The sequence below is a fragment of the Mustela nivalis genome (assembly GCF_964662115.1).
Source record: "Mustela nivalis genome assembly, chromosome: 13".
Lineage (NCBI taxonomy): Eukaryota > Metazoa > Chordata > Mammalia > Carnivora > Mustelidae > Mustela > Mustela nivalis.
This window is the reverse complement of record NC_139032.1, coordinates 46,511,273-46,535,804: the sequence shown is the minus strand read 5'-3', so window position 1 is coordinate 46,535,804 and position 24,532 is coordinate 46,511,273. Positions and strand designations below refer to the sequence as shown.

Below are 24,532 nucleotides of genomic sequence, written 5' to 3'. Positions count from 1 at the left end.
GCAGCAGGTGAGAGAAGTCACTTCCTATCCGTCATCGTCAAAACATTAAAGTGGAGGTTTTTAGATCCCATCCCTATAGCAATCATATTTATATGTCCCTAAAACCAAAGATGTAGACATCAGGATCTGTATTTTTTATGTCCTATAGCCTAAAGTCAACGTGCAAGTTGTCTTAGAGAAAGTGAATTGTTATTTCCAGTGTTAATGCAGTATGACAGTAAATGATTTCTGCTGTCCAATTTCCAATGGAGTTACACAATGAGACCTGATGTAACTCCTTGAAAACACTTTTGTCCTTAAAATTCCATAAAGAAAAAAAAAGATTAACTGATTACATATTAAAAATATATTTTATTATAGTCTACTATGTAAAGGTATACATCATATTATATGAAAAAACTGAATCTTATAGATATTTACATAAATAAATATTTAAATAGATAAATAGGCATAGGCAAGGTCATCTATAAGCAACTACAGCTTGTAGAGTTGACATGTCCTGAAAACTCTTGACAAATTGACTGTGTTCATGTCTTCACAACCACAGAAATGAGAGTCTCAGAGATGGCAGGACTCCGGAATGTGTGATGTTATTAGTCAGAGGGAATCATTTCCATGTTGAAACGGGTCTCACTTCCTGCTCCGCAATCTCTTATGCAAGGTTGTTGATGCATACAAGGGTTTCATGATCTCTGCTCGGACCATCTCCCAGGCACAAGGGCTGTATTGCTTCTCTTGCAGATAGAGGGAGATTCTCTGGAAGTAGGTCCTCAGGAGGGAGTCCCCATTCACCAGGGGCGTCTCTCCCACCCCCGCCTCCTGCAGGGGACAGGCTTCCAGGTGGCCCAGGTGCTCAGAAAGTCCTGAGCACAATTGCTCCAGGAGGGTCGTATTCCAGGGAGCAGGTGAAGCCTATGTGCAGAAGAGGTGGAAGGTCTTCTTGTTCGTCACATGGATGACAGAGAGGGTGTGAGCCTTCTGCAGCGCCTTGCCGGTAAACACCTCCTGGGGGAAGCCAAAGTCGTTTGTGTAGTTGTCACAGGAGCTAGCAGACAGTCTCCTCATTTGTCACAGGAGCATCGGGGCCCTCCAGTGCAGCAGGCCGTGGTCCTGAGGCAGGTCATATCCCAGAGAGCCAAGGGAGTGGCAGCTGAGCACCACCAGGGCCACCAAGAAGGAGCAGGGCAGGGCCATTGGGGATCCTGTAGGTGCTATTGGCCTGGCTGCGGTGGGCACGTCTGGGACCCGTGGCTCTAGCTTCTCTGAACATCTTGTCTTGTGCATGTGGCTTAAGTAGGGGTCATAGGCGTTTTCGATTTCTGAACTTTTCCCTTCCTTTCTACTTCTCTTTTTGCTTTCCTTTCTACACTTTCTTCTGGGGTTTAGAGCATGGGTTTCTCAACTGTTTCTTTTTCCTATTGCCGCCTCCTGTCACAGTCTTTCGAATATTTATGTAATTGAACCTTCCAAAAAAACGTGGTAACAGAGATCTAAAGTCTATATTGTTTTGTATTTATAGCTCTGCTTTATAGATTAAAAAAGACAGAGTTCATTTTAGTCTGTTTAATTCAGAATTAAGATGGACGAAAATTTTCAACTGAAAGCTATATTTTAAACCTAATTACTCTTTACTGGATATCTGAATATGATGAGTGACTTCTACATTTTTCTTACTTAAATGGAAATATGAAAGTACAATGCAAATTAAGTGTTTCTAGAAAGACAATACTATCAGTGTCCCTAGATTCTGAGAATCATTCCAAATTGCTAATAGCCAATGAATTTTTCAAACATTTATTGGATGTTTGTTTTTACTGTACTGTATTTTAGTATGGCCTCAATGAGAAAATGATTTTTAACTTCACTTGATGCTAGATACTCAACAATTTATTCTAAAAATATTTTCTCTATTTAGAACCAGATAGAATTCCCGATTCAATGAATACATATTGAATAATTAAATGATTATGTAGAATCTATATTTATTTCCAAAGCCCGCATCAAAACAAGGCTCAAACACCAGCAACTTCGACAAGATAGCCCATGGCATGTTGAAGCCTTGTTCCAAACCCTAGAACTGCTTGTTACATTGTTGGAAATAATTGGAACAAGTGTTCCCTCTGAGGGGGGATGCTGAAATGTGGGAGAGACCTTGAAGCTCCAGAGCAGGAAGGATGGGGAAAATCTCTGGAGCTTCTGCTCACCTTTACTAGGAATCTATCTGCTATTTTTGTTAAAAAAAAAAAAAAAAAGATAGGAAAGAAAAAGAAAAAAAAGGTATTTTTGTTGAAGGTCATGGCTTATAACACTAGCAGAGTCTGTTCATTCCAGGAAAGATTTTGTTTGTGTTTGCTTGTGTTTCTTTGCTTGCTCTGGAAGAAAATCTCCCACCAGGGGACAGACTTCTACATACAACACGAGCCCATGTGCACACCTGGTCACTGTCTAGCCCACCCTGCCCCCTCGCTGGCAGCCTCCCCTGTAAAGACTGTGACGGGCCACAGAACAGCAGCCTCCTGCTCCTATCTCCTCTCTGCTCCTGCCACTGTGACTTCACTGCAGTGGGGACATTCCCTCAGGTCAGCAATAGTCACCAGGAGAAAAAAACAACAAGGCTTCTGCTAGGAGAGTTTCGAAAAAACCTGGAAATTTCAAACAACTTGTGTTCTTCTTTGTGGCTTTGTAATTGGAAGTAAAAGGGCCAGACAGAAACCACAAAGGAAAAGGAAGCAGCTGTGTGAATGGGCAGGAGAGGCTCCTGAGGAGGGAGTGGGGAGGGGAGCTCACAGGAGGTTTCTCCACTGGGGAGAGGGAAACTCTGTGATTGGAGAGTGAAAGGATGGGATCTCGGAGGGCGTGGAGGAAGGGGACATGTGCTGTACCAGAACATATGGAGTATGCGGACATAGGCACAGTGTATATGTATACCTATTACATTACTGTGTAACCAATTACACTCAATGGATAGGACACCCATTCCCAATGGGTATTTTTTTTTCACAATGATATTTTGGAGGATTCGCTCTTTGTAGTCAGATACAGGGGAAAGGCTATGAAAAGATCAATATTCAGGGAAAACATAAGATAATAGTTCTCATCTGTTAAGATGAGACTTTCACTCAGTGGAAGATACTAGATGCTTTGAAATGTGCCACTTGATTATGACAACAGCTCTAGGAATATTTCCACCTCACTTTACATCTGAGCTATAGAGTGTCCAAGTGAGGTTTTCATGATCAAACGAGTTGGAAGCAGAATCCAGATGCAGGGCACAGTCCTGTAGCCCATGTCATAAATTCCTGCCTGAGGTCTTCTTGGAAAATTCTGAAACTTTCCATTCTTCCCTGGTTGCGTCCCACCTGCACTGGCTGCCGCATCGCTGTGCCCCTCACAGGCTCCCCTTCTCCTTCTCAACCTTAAATGTTAAAGATTCTCTGAAGCTTTAGGGCATCTTCTCATTTCACTCATGTGAGACAGAAGGACTTTCAGTACAGTGCCTCAATTTCCAAATACGCAAAGGAAATTGCGATTTAATGTCTCCAGGACATGACTCACCCTTGCATCTCCAGTGGGAAGTCCGCTGTCCCCTCTTCCTGACTTTCCTCCTTCAGGCTCCTGGTCACAGATCCCCCTGGCCTCTAGCACTGTGAAGAGGTAGCCTCAGACTACTCTAGAATGATTGCTTTCCCTCTCCCTCTGCTGGCAAAGCCAGCAGATTTCCCTCTGCTCTTCACAGGGGCGGCCTAGTGGTGATTCCAAAGGTACAACTCACAAACCAGTGGGCTGCACCAACTAGGGAGGACTGGACATTGTAACTACCCAGTGGAAACACACAGAGCCTCGAACCATGCTTCCGTAACAGCTCAAGTTCCTACCATTGCCTGCTCCTGGAGAGTGTGATTGTCTGCGTGCTCCTTTTTCTCCTGGTACCAGCGCTGACACTAGCCCTGGGACCTCAGCTGTGAGTGGATCTAAGAAGAGTTGTTGTTTTCCATCTTCTTGTAATTGGTGGTTGTTGGTTTTGTTCTTGTATTGCAGCTGTGAGGTCAGGAAAACTGTTCCAAATGGTTCTGTGTTGATCCCAAAACCAGAGGATCCTGCAATACGTGAACATATGAACAACTTCAGGCTAGCTCTGTCCTGTGATGGAGACCCTTAGGGACAGTCCTGTCACAGACACATCTTAACCACAATGCTGAGTAACTTAACTCAACACATTGTATGGCTGAAGCAGAAAGAGGAGTCATTAGAAAGATGGAACTCATGGCTATGTGGCTTAGTGTTGTAGGTCAAGAATATCATTTGCAGGTCCCTTTCTTGCTTTCTTCCTTTTTATCATTTCCCTGTCCTTATGTCTTCATTTGAATATGAAGAGATGGGTCACTGGATTTTGACTCAGACTCCTTCCCAGGTAGTCACTGTGTTTCTTCTGTCTCTGATGGAGATGGATTCTCTGGAAGCATGACTTCAAGGCTAGGGCAGGGCCCTCAAACCCAGGGGCGGCTCCCCCACTCCCATCGCAGGTACCACACAGGTTCCCAGGGTTCTGGTTGCCCCAGCAGGGGCGGGTTCAGGCAGCAAATGGCGGGGCCCAGTGAGGAAGACGGTCAAGGTCAGCTGAAGCATCTCAAGGAGGACAGACTTGGTGTGGACCTCTTGGAAGTGGCAGCCACGCACCTTGTCACAGTGGAGGTGTCCCTGGTTCAGAAGAAGGGACTGATGCCCCTCACAGCCCAGAGCTGAGATGCTGCCACGGGGATCCAGGAGGAGCCCAGCAGAGGGGATGGGCGCTGCACCTGAGGGCTTCTGGAGGCCTGCTGGACCAGTGGGGGGTGCCCTAGCCCCTCATTCATCTTCAGTACTTTCTATTCATGAGTCTTCAATAGAACAGGGTAGTTTTCATTTGCAGAATGTTCCCGTACACTTTTCATACCTTTTCATTTTTCTTTGCTTTTTTTATATATGCTTTACATGACTTAGAAGACATTTGAAGACATCGCCCATTTCAATTATTAGTTTATTTTTTCATGGAAGTTTAATTAGCCCAAAGAAGGTAAATCTCCCAGATCTATATTCTATCTATAGTCACTAACTTCTGTTCTGTTCCTCGCCTTTCCTCTGCCGCCAGTATGGTTTCTGGTGAGTAATTCCATCAAAACAGGTGGTCCCAGTGGTCACAACCCTTCTACTTCCCAGCTTCATGGACCCTTTCCATGCACCCTTTGCTATGATGCAATTCCTTGAAGCGTTTCTCCGCTTTGAAATAGACTCTTAACCAATATTCGCTCTTATGCTACTGCCTTAGCGCCATTCCACCTTTGTTTGCAGTGTGGCTCTTTTCTCCCTTAACTAGGGGAGGCTTGAAGCACCATTTCTCATTCTATGCTCTCTTCCCAGGCAACCACTTCCCTCCCTGGGCTTTATGTGAATGGAATGGCTTGTGAATGGCAGGATCAAGGATCCATTTGTTTTTGTTTTTGTTTTGTTTTTTTTTTGTTTGTTTTGTGTTTTTTAAAGATTTAATTGATTTATATGACACACAGAGAGACAGGGAACACAAGCAGGGGGAGTGTGAGAGGGAGAAGCAGACTCCCAGCTGAACAGGGAGCTCGACACAGGGCTTGATCCCACGCCCCAGCATCATGACTGAAGCCTAAGGCAGACACTTAAGCAACTCAACCACGGGTGCCCCTGAACGAACCGTTTTGTAAAGAATATTCGTATTTGGGAGTCTACCAGTGCGATGTAGAACATATCCGGTGCTTTTCATTTTTTTCCTCACAGGTCTGCTTCCTTTTCTACTTACAGAATTCATATTATCTCTTCTTCTCACTCTTCTCTTTAACATAACTGATATTAGTTCACTAAAATTATTATTCTAAAGTTAGTTTTTCTACAAAATCCAAGATACCAACACAGCATTGGACTCGTGAAGTCTGCCTTTCCCATGATGACAGCATGCAAAGTGACTTCCAGGAAGTGGATGCGATTACGTCTAATGTGAAAATGAAATCACGAGTGAGAGAGTGGTACAATCCGTTCTTTCATCAGGGTGTAATCAGACTTGTTTCCTGCTTCAAAAAGAAACAAACGCAAGAAGTTTTCTATAGAAACATTTAATGAACAGAAAATAAAGAATTTAATATACGTAAAACATATACAATTCTCTTAATCACAAAGAGTAGGTGCAACTAATATAATACAATAAAAAATAACAAATCTTATAGTGAAATAAATAAATAGCTAAATAGGCAGATCAGCATGGTCATCTGAAGGCAACAGGTGTTTGTAATGTTGACTTCAAGTTGTTTAATACTCCTGAATACATGTGACAAATTGATTCAGTTCATGTCATGATGACAGCAGAAATGAGAGTCTTTGACACTACAGGACACATGGGAGTGTGATAGTATTCTTCAGAGAGAACCATTTCCATCTTGAAAGGGGTGTCACTTCCTGCTCCACAATCTCTTATGCAAGACTGTCGATGCATACAAGGGTTTCATGATCTCTGCTCGGACCGTCTCCCAGGCACAAGGGCTGTATTGCTTCTCTTGCAGATAGAGGGAGATTCTCTGGAAGTAGTTCCTCAGGATGGAGTCCCCATTTACCAGGGGCGGCTCTCCCACCCCCACCTCCTGCAGGGGACAGGCTTCCAGGTGGCCCAGCTGCTCAGAAAGTCCTGAGCACAATTCCTCCAGGAGGGTCGTGTTCCAGGGAGCAGGTGAGGCCTCTGTGCAGAAGAGGTGGAAGGTCTTCTGGTTCGTCACATGGATGACAGAGAGGGCTTGAGCCTTCTGCAGCTGTTTGCCATCAAACACCTCCTGTGGGAAGCCAAAGTCGTTTGTATAGTTGTCACAGGAGCTAGCAGACAGTCTCCTCATTTGTCGCAGGAGCATCAAGGCCCTCCAGTGCAGCAGACCATGGTCCTGAGGCAGGTCACATCCCAGAGAGCCGAGAGAGTGGCAGCTGAGCACCAACAGGGCCACCAACAAGGAGCAGGACAGGGCCATCGGGGATCCTACCGATGTTGTTGGCCTGGCTGGGGTGGGCACGTCTGGGACTCGTGCCTCTAGCTCCTCTGAACATCTTCTCTTGTGTGTGTGGTTTAAGTAGGGGACATAGGAGTTTTCGATTTCTGAACGTTTCCCTTCCTTTCTACTTCTCTTTTTCCTTTCCTTTCTACACTTTCTCCTGGTTGTAGAGCGTGGGTTTCTCAACCGTTTCTTTTTCCTATTGCCGCCTCCTGTTACAGTCTTCTGAATATTTATGTATTTGAACCTTCCAACAAATCTTGGTAACATGGATCTACAGTCTATATAGTTATGTATGTATAGCTCTGCTTAATAGATTAGAAAAGAAAGTGTTCATTTTACTGTTTATTTAATTCAGTGTTAAGATGGACAAAAATTTCAACTGAGAACTATAGTTTAAGCTACTTATTCTTTACTGGATATCTAAATATGATGAATGACTTCTCAGTTTTTTCTTACTTAAATGGAAGTATATAAGTACAATGCTAATTAAGAATTTGTAGAAAGACATAATAATATCGGTGTCCCTAGATACTGAGAATCATTCCAAATTGCTAACAGCCAATGAATTATTCAATTATTTATTGGATGTTTGTTTTTTGTGTACTGTATTTTAGTATGGCCCCAATGAGAAAATGATTTTTAACTTCACTTGCTGCTAGATACTCATCAAGTTATTCTCAAAATATTTTTCTATTTAGTACCAGATAATATTCCTGATACAATGAATTAGTTTTGAAGAATTAATTGATTATGTAGAATCTATTCGTATTTCATTTCCAAAGTCCACATCAAAACAAGGCTCAAACACCAGCAACGTCCACAAGACAACCCATGGCATGTTGAAGCCTTGTTCCCAACCCTAGAACTACTTGTTACATTGTGGGAAGCAACTGGACAAGTGTTCCCTCTGGTGGGGGGATGCCGTTATGTGGGAGAGACCAGGCAGCTCCAGAGCAGGTGGACAGGAAATAGCTCACGATCATGGCAGACCTGAAACAACTCAGGACCTTCTGCTCACTTTTACTAGGAATATATCTGCTCTATTATTTTTTAAGGGTATTTTTGTTGAAGTTCATGGCTTATAACGCTAGCAGAGTCTGTTCATTCCAGGAAAGTTTTTGTTTGTGTTTGTTTGGTGTTTCTTTGCGTGCTCTGGAGAAAAATCCCCCACCAGGGGACAGACTTCTACATACAACAAGAGCCCGTGTGCACACCTGGTCACTGTCTAGCCCACCCTGCCCCCTCGCTGGCAGCCTCCCCTGTAAAGACTGTGACGGGCCACAGAACAGCAGCCTCCTGCTCCTATCTCCTCTCTGCTCCTGCCACTGTGACTTCACTGCAGTGGGGACATTCCCTCAGGTCAGCAATAGTCACCAGGAGAAAAGAAAACAACAAGGCTTCTGCTAGGAGAGTTTCGAAAAAACCTGGAAATTTCAAACAACTTGTGTTCTTCTTTGTGGCTTTGTAATTGGAAGTAAAAGGGCCAGACAGAAACCACAAAGGAAAAGGAAGCAGCTGTGTGAATGGGCAGGAGAGGCTCCTGAGGAGGGAGTGGGGAGGGGAGCTCACAGGAGGTTTCTCCACTGGGGAGAGGGAAACTCTGTGATTGGAGAGTGAAAGGATGGGATCTCGGAGGGCGTGGAGGAAGGGGACATGTGCTGTACGAGAACATATGGAGTATGCGGACATAGGCACAGTGTATATGTATACATATAACATTACTGTGTAACTAATTTCATTCAGTGGATAGGACACCTGTTTGGAATGGGTATTTTTTTTTTCACAACGATATTTTGGAAGATCAGCCCTTTGCAGTCAGTCATATGTAAAAGGCTAAGAGAAGATCACTTTTTTGGGGAAAACATAAGAATATAATCCCCATCTGTTAAACTCCTACTCAGTGGGAGATACTAGATGCTAGTATGAAATACTAGCATCTATACTAGATGAAATGTGCCACTTCATAATCAAAACAGCTCTAGGAATATTTCCACCTCACTTTACATCTGGGGAAAATGAACTGCAGAGAGCTCCAGTGAGGTTCTCATGATCAAACAAGGAGATGGAAGCAGAATTCCAGATGCAGGGCACAGTCCTGTAGCCCATGGGATAAATTCCTGCCTGAGGTTCCTCTTGGAAAATTCTGAATCTTCCCTTCTGCCACGCTTCCTGGAGATCATTCTTCCCTGGTTGCGTCCCACCTGCTCTGGCTGCCCCATCGCTGTGCCCTTGACAGGCTTCCCTTCTGCTTCTAGGCCATAAAAGTTAAAGGTTCTCTAAAGCTGTAGGGCATCTCATTCCACACTCACGTGGGATGGAAGGACGTTCAGCACCATGCCTCGATTTCAAAATACGCAAGACACATTGCGATTTAATGTCTCCAGGACGTGCATTGTTGGAGAGTCCAGACTCACCCCAGCATCTCCAGTGGGAAGTCTGCTGTCCCCTCTTCCTGACTTCCCTCCTTCAGGCTCCTGGTCACAGATCCTCTTGGCCTCTAGCACTGTGAAGAGGTAGCCTCAGACTATTCTAGAATGATTGCTTTCCCCCTCCCTCTGCTGGCAAAGCCAGCAGATTTCCCTCTGCTTTTCACAGGGGCGGCCTAGCAGAGATTCCGAAAGTACAACACACAAACCTGTGGGTTCCACTGACTAGGGAGGCCTAGACATTGTAACTGCCCAGTGGAAGCACACAGAGCCTCGAGCCAGGCTTCCGTAATAGTTCGAGTTCCTACCAATACCGGCTCCTGGCCAGTGTGATTGTCTGAGCGCTCCTATTTTTTCCTGGTAGCAGCGCTGAGACTGGCCCTCAGACCTCAGCTGTGAGTGGATCTAAGAAGAGTTGTTTTCTGTCTTCTTGCATTTGGGGGTTGTTGGTTTTGTTCTTGTTGCTGTAGCTGTGAGGTCAGGAAAACTGTTCCAGCTGGTTCAGTGTTGATCCAGAATCCAGAGGAGCCTGCAATACGTGAACACATGAACTACTTCAGGCTAGCTCTGTCCTGCGGATGGAGGCCCTTAGAGATAATCCAACCACAATGCTGAGTAATTTAACTCAACACATTGTATGACTAAAATAGAAAGAGGAGTCCTCAGAAGGATGGAACTCATGGGCATATGACTTAGTGTTGTAGGTCAAGAATATCATTTCAAGGTCCCTTTCCTGCTTTCTTCCTTTTTATCATTTCCCTTTCCTTTTGTCTTCATTTAAATAGGAAGAGATGGGTCGCCTGATTTTGACTCAGACTCCTTCCCAGGCAGTCACTCTGTTTCTTCTCTCTCAGATATAAGTGGACTTGCTGAAAGCACATCTTCAATGCCAGGCCAGGCCCCTCAAACCCAGGGGAGACTCCCCCACTCCTGTCACGGGCACCACACAGGTGTCTGGATTCTGGCTGCCTCTGAGGCCCTGCGTGGAGTTTCCCCAGCAGGGATGGGCTCAGGCTTCAAATACGGCGCCTGGTGAGGAAGAGGGTGAAGGCCAGCTGGAGCATCTCATGGGGGACTTAGGTGGCCCCGGTTTCCTGGAACTGGTGGCCATGCACCATGTCCCAGAGGAGTTGTCCCTGGGTCAGGGAAGGAACAGATGCTCCTTCTTGTGTCAGCAGCAGCAGGTCTTCCTGTGAAGCTGCCCGGGGCCAGGGGGCAGCTCATAGCCCAGAGCTGAGATGCTGCCAAGGGGAACCAGCAGGATCCCCACAGAGGGGCTGGGCGCTGCACCTGAGGGCTTCTGGTGCCCTGGAGAAACAGTGGGGTGAGCCCTGGCCCCCAATTCATCTTCAGTTCTTTCTATTCATGAGTCTTCAATAGAACAGGGTAGTTTGATTTACAGAATGTTCCTGTACACTTTTCATCCCCTTTCTTTTTTGTTTGCTTTTCTTTATATGCTTTACATGGCTTAGAAGACATCACCCATTTCAATTATTTATTTCATTTTTTTATCAAGTTTAAATTTGTCCAAAGAAGGTAAATCTCTCAAAACTATTTTGTTTCTATAATCACTAACTTCTCTTCTGTTCTTCACCCTTCCTCCTCCTCCAGTATGGTTTCTGGTGAGTAATTCAGTCAAAACAGCTCATACCCGGGGACACAAACCATCTACTTCCTGGCTTTATGGACCCTCTCCATGCACCCTTTGCAATGATGCAATTCCTTGAAGCCTTTCTTGGCTTTGAAAGAGACTCTTAACCAATATTCGCTCTTATCCTACTGCCTTAGGACCATTCCACCTTTGTTTGCAGTGTGGCTCTTTGCTACCCTGACCAGTGGTGGTTTGAGGCATCACTTTTAAATCCTTCTCTCATTTTACACTCTTTTCCCAGGCGACCATTTCCCTTGCTGGGCTTTAAGTGAATGGAATTGTTTGTAAATGGCAGATTCAAAGATTCATTTTGTAAAGGATATTGGCACTTGGATGGCTACCAGTGTGATGTGGAAGGTGGCTAGTGCTTTTGATTCTATTTCCTGACCTGTCTGCTTCCTTTTCTACTTTCAGAATTCCCATATTCTTTTCTTCTCCTTCTACCCTTTAGTATAACTGGTATTAATTCACTATGATTACTGCTTGGAGGTTGTTTTTTCTACAAAACTAAACGACACAGACAGGGATTGGAGTTGTTACATCTGTCTTTATCCTGAGGACAACATACAAACTGACTTCCAGGAAGTGTGTGGTATTATTTCTAATGTGAATCACGAAATACTGAGTTGTACCATCTGTTCTCTCATCACATTGTAATCACACTTGTTTTCTCTTTCTTTTTTTATGATTTTCTTTATTTATATGAGAGGGGGAGAGAGTGCACCCAAGTGAGAGCACAAGAGAAGGGGGAGGGAGAAGCAGACTCTGAACTGAGCCAGGAGGCTGAGCAGATCTAATCTGAGGCTGGTGAGATCGTGACCTGAGCAGAAGGCAGCCACTTAACCAATTGAACCACCCAGGTTCCCCTTCTCTTTCAATAAGAAACAAGTACAAATAAAAGAAATTTTCTACAGAAACATTTAAGGAACAAAAATTTAATAGATGTATAGCATGTATATTTGTATTGCCACAAAGTGAAAATGTGCCTGTATTATTCAGAGAAAAATAATTTGAATCTTATAGTGAAATAGTTAAATAGGCAGGTCAGCATGATCATCTGAAAGTCACAGGAGCTTGTACCGTTCACGTGATGTTGCTTAGTACTGCTGAGAACACGTGACAGATGGATTCCACTCAGGCCATGACAACAGCAGAAATGAGTGACTTTGACACTCCAGACAGCAGAACTGTGGAAAGTCTGATATTATTAGTCAGAGGGAATCATTTCCATGTTGAACTGGGTCTCCTTGCTTGCTCTTTAATCTTTCTTGCAAGATCATTGATGCATACAAGGGTTTCATGATCTCTGCTCGGACTATCTCCCAGGCACAAGGGCTGTATTGCTTCTCTTGCAGATAGAGGGAGATTCTCTGGAAGTAGTTCCTCAGGATGGAGTCCCCATTCACCAGGGCCATCTCTTCCACCCCTGCCTCCTGCATGAGACAGGCTTGTAGGTCATTCACCTGCTGATAAATTCCTGAGCACAATTCCTCCAGGAGGGTCGTGTTCCAAGGAGCAGGTGAGGCCTCTGTGCAGAAGAGGTGGAAGATATTCTGCTTCGTCACATGGACGACAGAGAGGGCTTGAGCCCTCTGCCCCTGCTTGCTGTGAAATACCTTCTTGGGAAAGGCAAAGTCATTTATGTACTTGTCACAAAAGATAAGGGAGATTCTCTTCATTTGTCGCAGGAGCATCAAGGCCCTCCAGTTCAGCACGCTGTGGTCCCGAGGCAGGTCACATCCCAGAGAGCCGAGGGAGTGGCAGCTGAGCACCACCAGGGCTACCAAGAAGGAGCAGGGCAGGGCCATGGGAGATCCTACAGATGCTGTTGGCCTGGCTGGGGTGGGCACGTCTGGGAACCGTGGTTCTAGCTTCTCTGAACATCTTCTCTTGTGCAGGTGGCTTAAGTAGGGGACACAGGAGTTTTCAATTTCTGAACATTTCCCTTACTTTCTACTTCTCTTTTGGCTATCCTTTCTTCACCTTCTACTGGCTTAGAGCACTGTTTCCTAACTCTATGTACATATTTTTCATGATTTCCCTTGCCTCCAGAGTCTCCTCTGATGTTTTTAAATTGAACCTTCTAGAGAAATTAATAATACAGTATTAATTAATGGGTACAGTATTAATGGATACATATTTATACAGTTATGTACAGTACTTATATCTGAGCTTTGTACATACAAAAGAAAGTGTCAAGTTACTCTTTTTATTCTTAACTCAATGCAGGGTTAAGAATGACTAATAATTTTAAGCTTAGTGTCAAATTTTAAGGCTATTGATGTTTAACAGTATAATTAAATTTGATGAGTGACCTATAATATATTTACTTATATAATTTGTAATTTACATAGCACACATGCAAGTTAACAATTTCTACAAAGACATAATAATAAATCATATATTTAAATATTTAAACCATTCCAAGTTCCTAACAACATTTGAAAACTTAAATTATTTAGTTACACATTTTTAGTGTACTGAATTTGAATGTTCCCTCAGCTGAGAAAATAAATTATAACTTCACATGCTACTAGTTACTTATCAAGGTATTTTCAAAATTTATTTTCTGTTTAGCTCTATCTATAATTACTGATGTACTGAATACATTTTGTAGAATTCAGTAATAAATTGTAATCAATTTGTATTTAATTCCAAAAGACCACATCACATCAAGGCTCAGACAGAAAAAAACATCCACAAGACAGCCAATGGCAGCTCCTGAGTAAGCAAAGACCACCTGTCCCGGGGTGCCCTTGAGACCCAGAGAAAGTCCTCGAGTCAGAGCAACATGTTAGCCCCAGGTCTGTTGCACTCTCTGCAGACATTTCATGTATCTTCCACAAATTCCATGTCCATGCTTCTTGTGTGATACCCAAGAAAACCCAATGAGAGGATAAAAATACTAAGGAAGCAGGTTTTGTTAGACTGTTCCAAGTTTGAGCTTTGAGAGCCACAGACCACTGTGATATGGAAGATTTGTTCACAGCCCTAAGAACTATCTGTTACACCCTTGGAAGAACTGTTCCTTCTGGTGGGGGAATGTTGATTTCAAGGAACACTATGCAAATACAGAACCAGGTAACCTGCGAAAAGTTTGGATATCTTATACTCAGTTTTGCTGTGAAACTAACTGCTCTTTAGAAAATATCCCTCTTGTAGGGATGCCTGGGTGGTCAGTCGATGAAGCTTACATCTCCGGGTTTAGGTTCAGGTCAGGATCTTCTGGATCAAAGGATCCAGCCCTGCCTGGAGTCCCAAGTGGAGTTCCACACTCAGTAGGGAGTCAGCTTGAAAATTCCTTTCCTCTGCCCCTCTCCTCTATACCACATGCTCTCTTTGTCTCTCTAAAATAACTCAATTTGGGGCACCTGGGTGTCTCAGCTGATGACACGTCTGCCTTCGGCTTGGGTCATGATCCCAGGGTCCTGGGATAGAGTTCCACATCCAGCTCCCTGCTCACTGGGGAGTCTGCTTCTCCCTCTCCCTCTACCCGTCCTCCAGGCTCTTGTTCTCTCTCTCTCTCTCTCTCTCTCTCTCTCTCTCAGTCTCTATCACTCTCTCCCTCTCAAATAAATAAATAAATAAAATCTTTTAAAAAACAAAACCACTTGTTTAAGAAAATAAAATAAATCTTTTTTTTAAAAAATTATGTTTTCTAAAAAACATATAAAAGCTAGTGAAAGTGGCTTATTACACTAACAGAGTCAGTTCTTTCCTTGTTAGAGCATTTTTGTTTGATTATTTTTCACCTCTGGAGAAAAATGACCTTCCAGGGATAGTTATATGCAGAGAGCACAAGCAGGTCTCCAGACTTGGTCACTGTCTTAGTCCATCTTGGGTAGGAGGTAACACTCTTCCTTTGCAAATAATTTGACAGGCTACAGAATAAAATACTCCTGTTTTCTATTTTGATTTAACTATAGCCACTGTTACATCACTGTATCAGGGACATTCCCTTATATCCAGAAATAGTCACCAGGAGAAAAAGAAGAGAACAAGGCCTCTTCTAGAACAGTTTTCAAAAAGTCTAGAACTTTCACACAAGTCTTGGTTTTAGTTGGTGGCTTTGTACTTGGGAGTAAAAGTATCAGACAGAAACCACAAGAGAATCTATTTATTTTAAGATTTTGTTTACTTACTGGACAGAGGGAGAGAGAAAGAGGACACAAAAAGGGAGGGTGGCAAAGGGAGAAACAGTCTCCATGCTGAGAAGGAGTCAGACCCCAGGCTCAATCCCAGAACCCTGGGGTCATGAGCTGAGCCAAAGGCAGATGCTAAAACAACTGAGCTACGCAGGTGCCCCAAGAGAATCAATTTTAAATTCTTTTCTATTCCATACTCTCTTCCCTTGTGACCACTTACAATCCTGGGCTTTAATTTGATAGACTTGCTTGCAGATGGCAAGCAATATATTTTATATATTCTAAGGAATATATATATATGTTCTAAAGAATATTTTTTCTAAGTATATTTTCTAAAGAATAGTGGCATCAGATGTCTACCAGTCAACTGTGGGAGATACCTACTGCTTTTGTTTTTCCAGAGTCCACTGAGAGATTCCATTTCCTCCCTTTTATCCTTACCCCATTTAAAATAACTGATGTTAATTAAATGAGATTATTGCTTGGAAGTTGGTTTTTCTACAGAACTCAACAATACAGGCAAAGGATTGGATTTGTTATATCTCTCTCTGCTCTGACCACAATATGTACAGTGGCTTGGAGAAAGTCTTTTTTTTTTTTACTTAAAATGTGAATAATGTAATAATGGGTGAGTTGTACCATTCATTTTTCATCAGATGATCATCAAAATTGATTCCTCTTTCACTAAGAAACAGATATAATACTCGTTCTACAGAAAATGTAATGAAAAACTAAAAAACGAAATATAAAAATTTTTTCTGCTCTATTTCACAAAGTGTTTTAGAGGGCTCAGCAAACTTTCTCTTATCACTTTCTCCTGTACTTGTGGATTGTGAAAGGAGGAAAAAGGCCTCTCCATTTCCGCTCTGACAACCTTCCCGGCACAGCAGCTGTGTTTCTTCTCCTTCAAATAGAGATGGATTCTTTGGAAATCCTTCCGGACCACAATCCCCAGACACAGACAGACAGGGTTGTCTTCTTCCCTGGGCTTCCTGTGTCCCAGGCAGCGATGAAGGCTGGAGAGGAGGTCATGGAGGGCGGCGTGGCTCCAGGCAGCCTGGCTGTGGTCTGCGCTGAAGAGGTTGAAGACCTGTGGGAGCATCTGGTGGTGGAAACAGGTGCTTTGTGTCTTCTGGATTTGGGTGATGGTCCGTCTTTCCCAAGGAACTCTGAGGTAGGTTCTGTCCTTCAGGCAGGTGTGAGAGGGGACACTTTTCAGCTGTCTCATAGTATGAGGATGTCGTGCACTCTGGGCTATGGGCTATGGATGTGCAGTGGGGGAGCAGGCAGGGGTGCAGCAGAGCTGGGCTCTTGCCACTAGCTGAGACAGGTGGGCCATGGAGGAGTTCGGTGATTGTCCAGGAGGCCACGAGGAGGTGCGCGGGGTCAGTTCCCGCCCCTGTTGGTGGCCCAGGGCTGACTTAGCCGTCAGACACCAGCTCCCTGCCGCTTTCATAGTCCGCATAAACCCGGCCTTTCCGCCGCCCTTCTGGCTGAGCGGCTGTGGAGCGCTTTCGCTTCGGGCATTTTTCATCCAGGAGGGCTTCCAGCACCTTGCAGTTAATGGGCGCGGCCCTGAGACCTGGGCTCTACTTCTGCGCAGAAACTGCAGCCAGATCATTATCACCAAAAACCTGTTTCCTAAAGTATTTGAGACTCGGAACAGGGGCGTGTTCAGTGGCATTTGCAGCTTCGGGGTGTGTGTGTGCCCGACGCTGTGGCCGCGACCTGCTCCTAGCAGGAGGGGAGGCAGGACACAGGGCAGGACGATGGGAGGGTGGGGCGATGGGACGTTGGGGCAATGGAACGATGGTGTAGGGAGGACAGTGTGACCGGACGATGATTCTGTTAGGCGATGATGGCCATAGGATGTGGGTGAGGGAGCAGATGGGCCAATGGGAGGATGGGGCGATGGGGCGATGAGGGGAGGGGGAGATGGGGTGATAAGGTAATGGGTTGATGGGGCTTTGAAAAGTAGGATGACAGGACGATGTGATGTTAGGATGATGGGAAGAGGGCACAAGGGGTGATGGGACGGACTATGGGGCGAAGGGGCAACAGTGTGACAGGGACACTTGATGACAGGGCGACTTGTCAACAGGTGGATGGGTCAGTTGGACGCTGAGATGACAGGACAGCAAGGGGGCGAATGGCTGATGGGGCTTTGGAATGATGGGGCCCTGAGGTAGCTGGGTGGCAATATGATGGGATGAGGGAGTGATGGCGGAACAAGACGACAGCATAATGAGATGATGGGGCCATTAGGCAATGTGATGATGGGGCGAAGGGACGAGAGCACAGGACGCTTTGGGACTTTGGGCCCATGCAAGGAAGCAGTGTTGGGAGGCAGGACATGGGAAAATGGGGCGACTGGGGGAAGGGAAGACAGGACAGTGGGATGATGGGGCAATGAGATGATGCCCAGATGGGACGATGAGGTGAGGGGATGATGGGATGGGAGCTAGGAAAATGAGAAGATAGAGGGGAGACGGGTTGATGGCATGATGGGCGATGGTCATGGTGGAGGAGAAGGCTGGATGATGAGCGCTGGGGGGATGGGGCATTGCTACCACGGGAGGATGGAGCAGTCTGCCGACGGGATGATGAGACAATGTGACCATGGGATGATGGGGCTCTGGGAAGATTGGATTGGGGTGACGGGACTAAGGAACAATGGGGCAAAGGGACAGGGGGCAATGTGTGATGGGATATGGCACAAATGGGTGACAGGATGATGGGACAATGGGACGGTGGGACAGTGGGAAGATGGGATGATGGGGAGAAGAAATGATGGCTCCTCTGGGCGATGGGGAAATAGGGCAACAGGGCAATGGAGACAATGGGAGGTTGGGTCAGTGGGAGGATAGGATGCACCTGGACCACAGGGAGGACACATTCCACAGAGCCAGTCACCTGCCACCATCGTCTGGAAGGAAGTCATGTGTCCACAATGCGCTATCCTGACTTGTAGACCGATTTGTCTGAGGGACAGTAGGGCAGCCAGGGGAACAGGATTGCAGCCTGCAAATGAAGAATATCAACACTCGTACAGCATTGCAGTCCACTTGATCAGCATGAAATATTTCACAATACGTATTACATTAAAATGTTAGACAAAATATTAAAATATTTTCATAGTAAAAATATTCCAACTCAGAATATTTTTGACACTTTTTTTAATGGAAGTGAAACATTTTATTTACACCAAAACAACAATAGAATAACTTTGCTTTCCTACATTTGATGAAAGTTAAGTAAATCATGCATTCCATATTTCTCCCTTACTTGTTTGCAGTGGACAGGACTACAGGTTGGACAATTTCTTGCCACTCTATGACAATCTAAAATATAATTGATATTAAACTTCTGGTTACTGAGCAGTCTTTCACATTCAAAATATTCAAATTAAAAATTCATACAAATACACACCAATTATAGTAAAGGAAGAACATCCTTATACATCTTTCACAATGGCTAAAAATAATTGGAAATTTAAATCATTTCCTTAACATGTCTACTTAGATCTTAACTTTCCATTTTGCTTCATCTCAGAAAATAGTTTTAAACTTCACTAGCTGATAGACATTCACCTAGCTAGTGTCAACATTTTTTTTCCATTTCAGCAGTTAACATAATTATAATGGGCTGAGTCACTTTATCTCCAAAAATAATAAAATGGAAACCATTTGCATTTAACTCCTAAAGCCCAGGTGACACATAAGCAACATCCACAGACAACCAATGGCAGGTCAACGGGGCAATGAAGGGACAGGACAATAGGCAGTGGGAAGATGGGAAGCTGGCATGATTGGGGGATGTGGAGGGACAATGGGAGGATCAGATACAGGGTGGGAAATGGGACCCCAGGGAGGTGGGGGCATGGGGCGACAGGTAATGGGACACTGGAGCAACGAATGATGGGATGATGGGACATTGGAGTGATGGGGCACCAGGGCATGGGTGATGAGGAGACTGATGATGAGGCAACTGGAAGGTGGGTCCACGGGGAAAGGGACAGCAGGATGATGGGGATTTGAGACAGTGGGGCATTGTGGGAACTGGCTGACAGAATGACAGGACAATGGGGCTATGACACAATGGGGTGATGGGACGATGGGGTGATGAGGCAACACCATACCAGGAGGATGGGGCGACAGGGCCAAGGCATAAGGGTCAATGGGAGAATGAGGAGTTGAGGGGATGGCGGCCAATGGGTTGATGTGGTGACAGGGCGAAGAGAGACCAGATGACAGGCCTCGCCTGGACAGCAGGGAGGACACAGTGGACAGAGCCATGCACAGCCAGCCTAGCCTCCTGCGCGTCGTCGCTGAAAGGAAGTTGTGTATCCACCCCACACTGAGGCCAGTTTGCTGGCGAGACAGTGGGGGACCCGGCGGGACAGGATTGCAGACTGCAGAGGAGGAACCTGAAGACTCCAACAGCGTTCCAGTCAACGTGGTCCACATGACATATTAGACAGCAGATATTAAGTAAAAATGTAAAACATAAAACCTCAAAACTTCTCATATTGAAAATATTCAAGCTCATAGTAGTGTAGTCAACTACTTCAACTGAATAGAAGGTCTGTTTTATTTACATCAAAACAACAGTTGAGGGACAGCTCAGTGACTGTCTGTTGAGCATCTGCCTTCAGCTCAGGTCAGGATCCCAGGGTCCTGGGATGGAACCCCACATAGGGCTCCCTTCTCAGTGGGGAGCCTGCTTCTCCCTCTCCCCCTGCCACTTTGTGCTCTGCTTGTGCTCTTTCTCTCTATCTCTCTCTCTCTCTAACAAACAGAAATCGTGAAAAAATAACAATCATTGAATATGACTTTTCTACCATTGATGAAAACGAACTCGATGGTCTCTTGAAGATTACTTCTTTCCTTCTTTTCAGTTGAATGATCTGTATCTTTGACAATGCTTGGGTCTCCGTGACAATGTTAAACAATATTTATTTAACTTCTGGTTAAATAGTTCTGAACTAGTTGGGACGTTGAGTCTGTATATGCAGAGAGGAGTGTGGCACCTAGTAAAGAATTTTGAGGAACATCAAAATGCCCCCAATGTGAGAAAGAGTATCACTAAAAGAAAGAGAGGAGGAGCAGCAGAAAAGCAGAAGGTAGTTGGAGGTCAGCCTTGGACATGGACAATGTGCTCAGAAGGGTCAGATGTTTATGAAATATCAGCCAAGGGGACTGACAGCTATCTCTGACCTCATTAAGGTGTAGTTTCTTAGAAACCTTGGCTGAGCAGTTTCAGGAGAACTGGGAGCCTGAAGCCACATTCCGGTGAATGCAGGAAGAACTGATGTGAAGTAAGAACAGACATGACAGAGAACGTCAAAACGTTTGGTTATGAACAGAATGACAGAAGCAAGATAAAGCCTATGGTGGTTGTAGGACTGAGGATAAAGAAGATTGAGAATTTAGCACATTTTATGTTCAGTTCTTTTGAAGGGAATAAGAAAATGTGGGACTGAAGAGAGACAGTCCCTGATTAGTCCTAAGCATCTTGCTAGAATCTTCTGAACTTATGCATCAAGGGAATCTCTCCCCAAAGCTAAGTCCCTCTCTTTGGTGTCACAGAGGTTTTGCACCAGGGGGCAGTGCACCAGAGGTCTGGGATGAGGAAGAGGGATGCTCTTTCACAAAGAGATGGAAGGTGTACATGTGAGTAAGGAAGTAGGAATGCACACGGGCCGAACTTCCATTTCTCAGGCAGATCAGCTTTATGGAAGCACTTTCGTCAGTGTTGAAGATGTTAAAAATTGGCTGCATGCACAGTTTAAATAAACTTTGAACCCTTCTTAAAAGTACCAAAATGGGGACGCCTGGGTGGCTCAGTTGGTTAAGCAGCTGCCTTCGGCTCAGGTCATGATCCCAGCGTCCTGGGATCGAGTCCCACATTGGGCTCCTTGCTCAGCGGGGAGCCTGCTTCTCCCTCTGCCTCTGCCTGCCATTCTGTCTGCCTGTGCTCGCTCTCTCTTTATCCTCTCTGATAAATAAATAAATAAATAATCTTTAAAAAAAAAAAAAAGTACCGAAATGGATCATTTTCTGAATATTTTAAAAATACAACTGTTTGGCATGGGGAAAACAGAATTTTCCCAGTCATGTCAATAAGGACTTTTGTGTAATTGGGGGCTAGGAGTTCATATTTATCACATGAATTAGTAAAGTCCGACAGCAAATTAGGATATATTTTTCCTTGATACCTATCACAGTGACATGTTGAGTAAGTCTTTATATGCATAAACATTTATCATAATTGTAAACATAAAGAAACACCTTGTGCTAAAAAATAGATCTTTAGATCAGCATCTAAAAATCAAAAAGTATAAAGTGTAAAATCATAAAACGTTCAAACTTTAAATGAGTCTGGATTCACCAGTAAATCCTTTCTTTCTGAACTGATACATTCACTGTGGATTTACTAAGAAACCATGCAAAATAGGGGCACCTGGATGGCTCAGTGGGTTAAAGCCTCTGCCTTCAGCTCAGGTCATGATCCCAGGATCCTGGGATCCAGCACCGCATTGGGCTCTCTGCTCAGCGGGGAGCCTGCTTCCTCCCCTCTCTCTGCTTGCCTCTCTGCCTACTTGTAATCTGTCAAATAAATAAATAAATAAATCTTTAAAGGAAAAAGAAAGAAAGAAAGAAACAATGCAAAATAGCCTACTGCTTTGAGAATATTTTCCCACGGGCAGATAACATTGAAAAGAAATCATATCCTCCTACTGCCCTTTCAAGAAGAGCAGGAAAATAAATAAAATAATTTTGGCCCTGGAATCAAGTCAGTTTTTCTTCTTCATTAGCAAGTTGACAGAAAAATTCAGGAATTAGGGCAAAGGTTTTTGACCCTGGAGATACTGAAAGTCATTGATGGTCCCTGGTACATGATATCCAGCAAGTGGCTAATTTCACTGCTCTCCTTCTTACTGTTAGTGAATAAAGGAATGGTTGGTGCAAATATTTAGAGCAGGCCATGGTTAGTGAACAACTGGTATGGCCTCCAACATTTTTTCAAAACCTGAAGAATAAAAATTATTTTAAAGTTGTATTTGAGACGATCTGCTTAGGGTGGGGTGGGGAGCCAAACACCAGCATCCAGCATTAACTGCTGGTTCCTGAGCAGACTTCCTGGCAGCCTACTTTTTGCTGTTTCCTTTCTCATTATTCCCATTCTCATTATTACTCAAGCCTTTTAGACTGGGCCATCATTCCCCTTCTTTCTTGGATTCAGCATCTACCTTTTCCCTGTGAGCACAGATATCAGGTCTTTTTTAAATGAAAGTTAGTTATACATGAGTGCTTCATCTCTGTCAGTATGATTTGAACTAGAAATATGTAGGCTCAATCTCAACTAGTATGTTGGCAGTGCTAAGTGAGTGATGCCCCCAGTCTCAGTGCAGGCTGCCTAACTACCAAAGACTGTGTCTTATAAACAACAAAAATGTATTTGGCAGGATCCTGGAGGCTGGCACTCTAAGATCAGGGGGTCAGCTTGTTCAGCTCTGGGTTGCAGATGGTTAACTTGTAGTCTCACTGGTAGAGAGCAGACAGAGGAAGCAAACTATCTTGCGACTCATAAAGGCATTGATTGCATTCAGGAGACCTCCTCCCTATACACTTACCTAATCCCAATTATCTCCCCAATATTACATCTCCTCATATCATTTCACGGAGGAGTAGGGTTTCAACATGAATTTTGGGTACACACATTCAGTCCAGAACACCCTGATAAGAAGATCCCCAAATATCGTGGGTATGACAAAGTTTTATTAGAATCGTTTTTTAGTTTCCACATTCACTTGGGATGAAAAATGCATTTTTTGAGGCTTACTTCATTTGTGTATGGCATGTTAATCCTAATTGTTGACTCATTATATGTTACCATGCTACTCTTTGATGATGATCCTAAAGGAGCTACCAAATTCCATAGAGTTTATCAAAGACTTTATCAAGACTGATGTTGTTGATGATGATGAGCAACTACAAATACTTTGCCCTTGTAAGGGACCCATTCAATCCTTTCAATGTAGTTGTGAATACTATTGTGTCCAAACAGCACTTCCTAAGAGTTTAGATAAAATAGAACAACCTAATAAGCCAATGCCAAATCCAGGTTTAAAAACCTGCTGTCTCAGATTCCAAACTCCATCTCCTCACCCACAGCATTAGATGCCTGTGCAAACTGCATGTAGTGAATTACATGTATTTTCTCGAAAGCCTAGGCTTCTTACACATCGGTGTTCCTTTATTGTCTCCTACCTCACTGATTACAAATTCTCTGTGTCGTCATTAATTCGTCTTCAACCTCTGAATGTGTTCATGCATAGACCAAATGACAAAGTAATTTCATTATTTTGCATAAGCCAAATGAAATGATCAATTGGCAATTATTTCTGAGAACCTAAAATGTGACCAGCAAAAGTAATAACTTTATTAATAATTTTAAAATAGGGGCGCCTGGGTGGCTCAGTGGGTTAAGCCGCTGCCTTCGGCTCAGGTCATGATCTCGGAGTTCTGGGATCCAGTCCCGCATCGGGCTCTCTGCTCAGCAGAGAGCCTGCTTCCCTCTCTCTCTCTCTCTGGCTGCCTCTCCGTCTACTTGTGATTTCTCTCTGTCAAAGTAATAAATAAAATCTTTAAAAATAATAATAATAATTTTAAAATAACCGTATTTAATATATCCCAGATGGCTCGTTGAGATTGCTTCATTAATTCTAACCATAAATTTTTGAGAATCTGGGACACAAGACCCATGAGAGTTCCAGCCCCTGCACCAGGGAGGGACTGAATTACAAACATTTCAGTGACTCTAGTGTAGAGAACACTGAGTTACTGGTTCGTATGGATTAAAAAGAAAAATTACTGATGTTACAAATTTAGGTGAATATGAGAAATGATTGGAGAAGTACAAGATGACATATAGTAAGAGGTATAAAGTGTGGGAAATGGAGCAGAGCATCACCACGGCCATCAGCAGAACAACTGGGGAGTCAGAAATCGAGGCTTCCCCTGGACCACCGCGAAACTCTGCACGCAAGGCTCCGTCGCTGCACCGAATAGCCAGCAGGCGGCGCCCGAACTCACCAAAATGGCCCAGCGGGCCCCAGCCACCAACAGGAACCTCTTGGCCTCCCAGAGCTGCGTTGGTGGGAGAACCGCAGCTTGGCAGGCAGCAGGAGAGCAAACTCTCTCTTGTCGAACGTGACCGTCGAGGGATGCTGGTCCTGTTCTGGGTCGGCCCCTCGGTGGATCTTCTCCT

At 44.3% G+C, this 24,532-nt stretch overlaps 1 protein-coding gene and 3 pseudogenes across 6 annotated transcripts; all 4 read right to left on the bottom strand.

Moving 5' to 3' along the window:
* Positions 1 to 331: 331 nt before the first annotated feature.
* Positions 332 to 1,258, bottom strand: LOC309846490 (interferon alpha-1/2 pseudogene; annotated as a pseudogene). The gene has a single exon. The product of its transcript is annotated as an interferon alpha-1/2 pseudogene (transcript).
* A 4,842-nt stretch (positions 1,259 to 6,100) lies between these two features.
* On the bottom strand, positions 6,101 to 7,079 carry LOC309846478 (interferon alpha-1/2 pseudogene; annotated as a pseudogene). The gene has a single exon. The product of its transcript is annotated as an interferon alpha-1/2 pseudogene (transcript).
* A 4,969-nt stretch (positions 7,080 to 12,048) lies between these two features.
* LOC309846472 (interferon alpha-1/2 pseudogene) lies at positions 12,049 to 24,488 on the bottom strand (annotated as a pseudogene). 3 transcript variants are annotated; one of them, XR_014316560.1, is made up of 3 exons: positions 24,358 to 24,488; positions 18,134 to 18,280; positions 12,049 to 13,194 (listed from the first exon to the last, which is right to left on the bottom strand). The product of XR_014316560.1 is annotated as an interferon alpha-1/2 pseudogene (transcript). The 3 variants fall into 3 exon arrangements; XR_014316561.1 differs by having other exon boundaries at positions 12,049 to 13,016; XR_014316562.1 differs by lacking the exon at positions 18,134 to 18,280.
* On the bottom strand, positions 16,023 to 16,487 carry LOC309846314 (interferon tau-2-like; the record flags this gene model as incomplete). The annotated part of the gene is made up of 1 exon (XM_082695188.1): positions 16,023 to 16,487. The coding sequence occupies one exon, from the start codon at positions 16,485 to 16,487 to the stop codon at positions 16,023 to 16,025; it is 465 nt and encodes a 154-aa protein (XP_082551314.1).
* Positions 24,489 to 24,532: the final 44 nt, after the last annotated feature.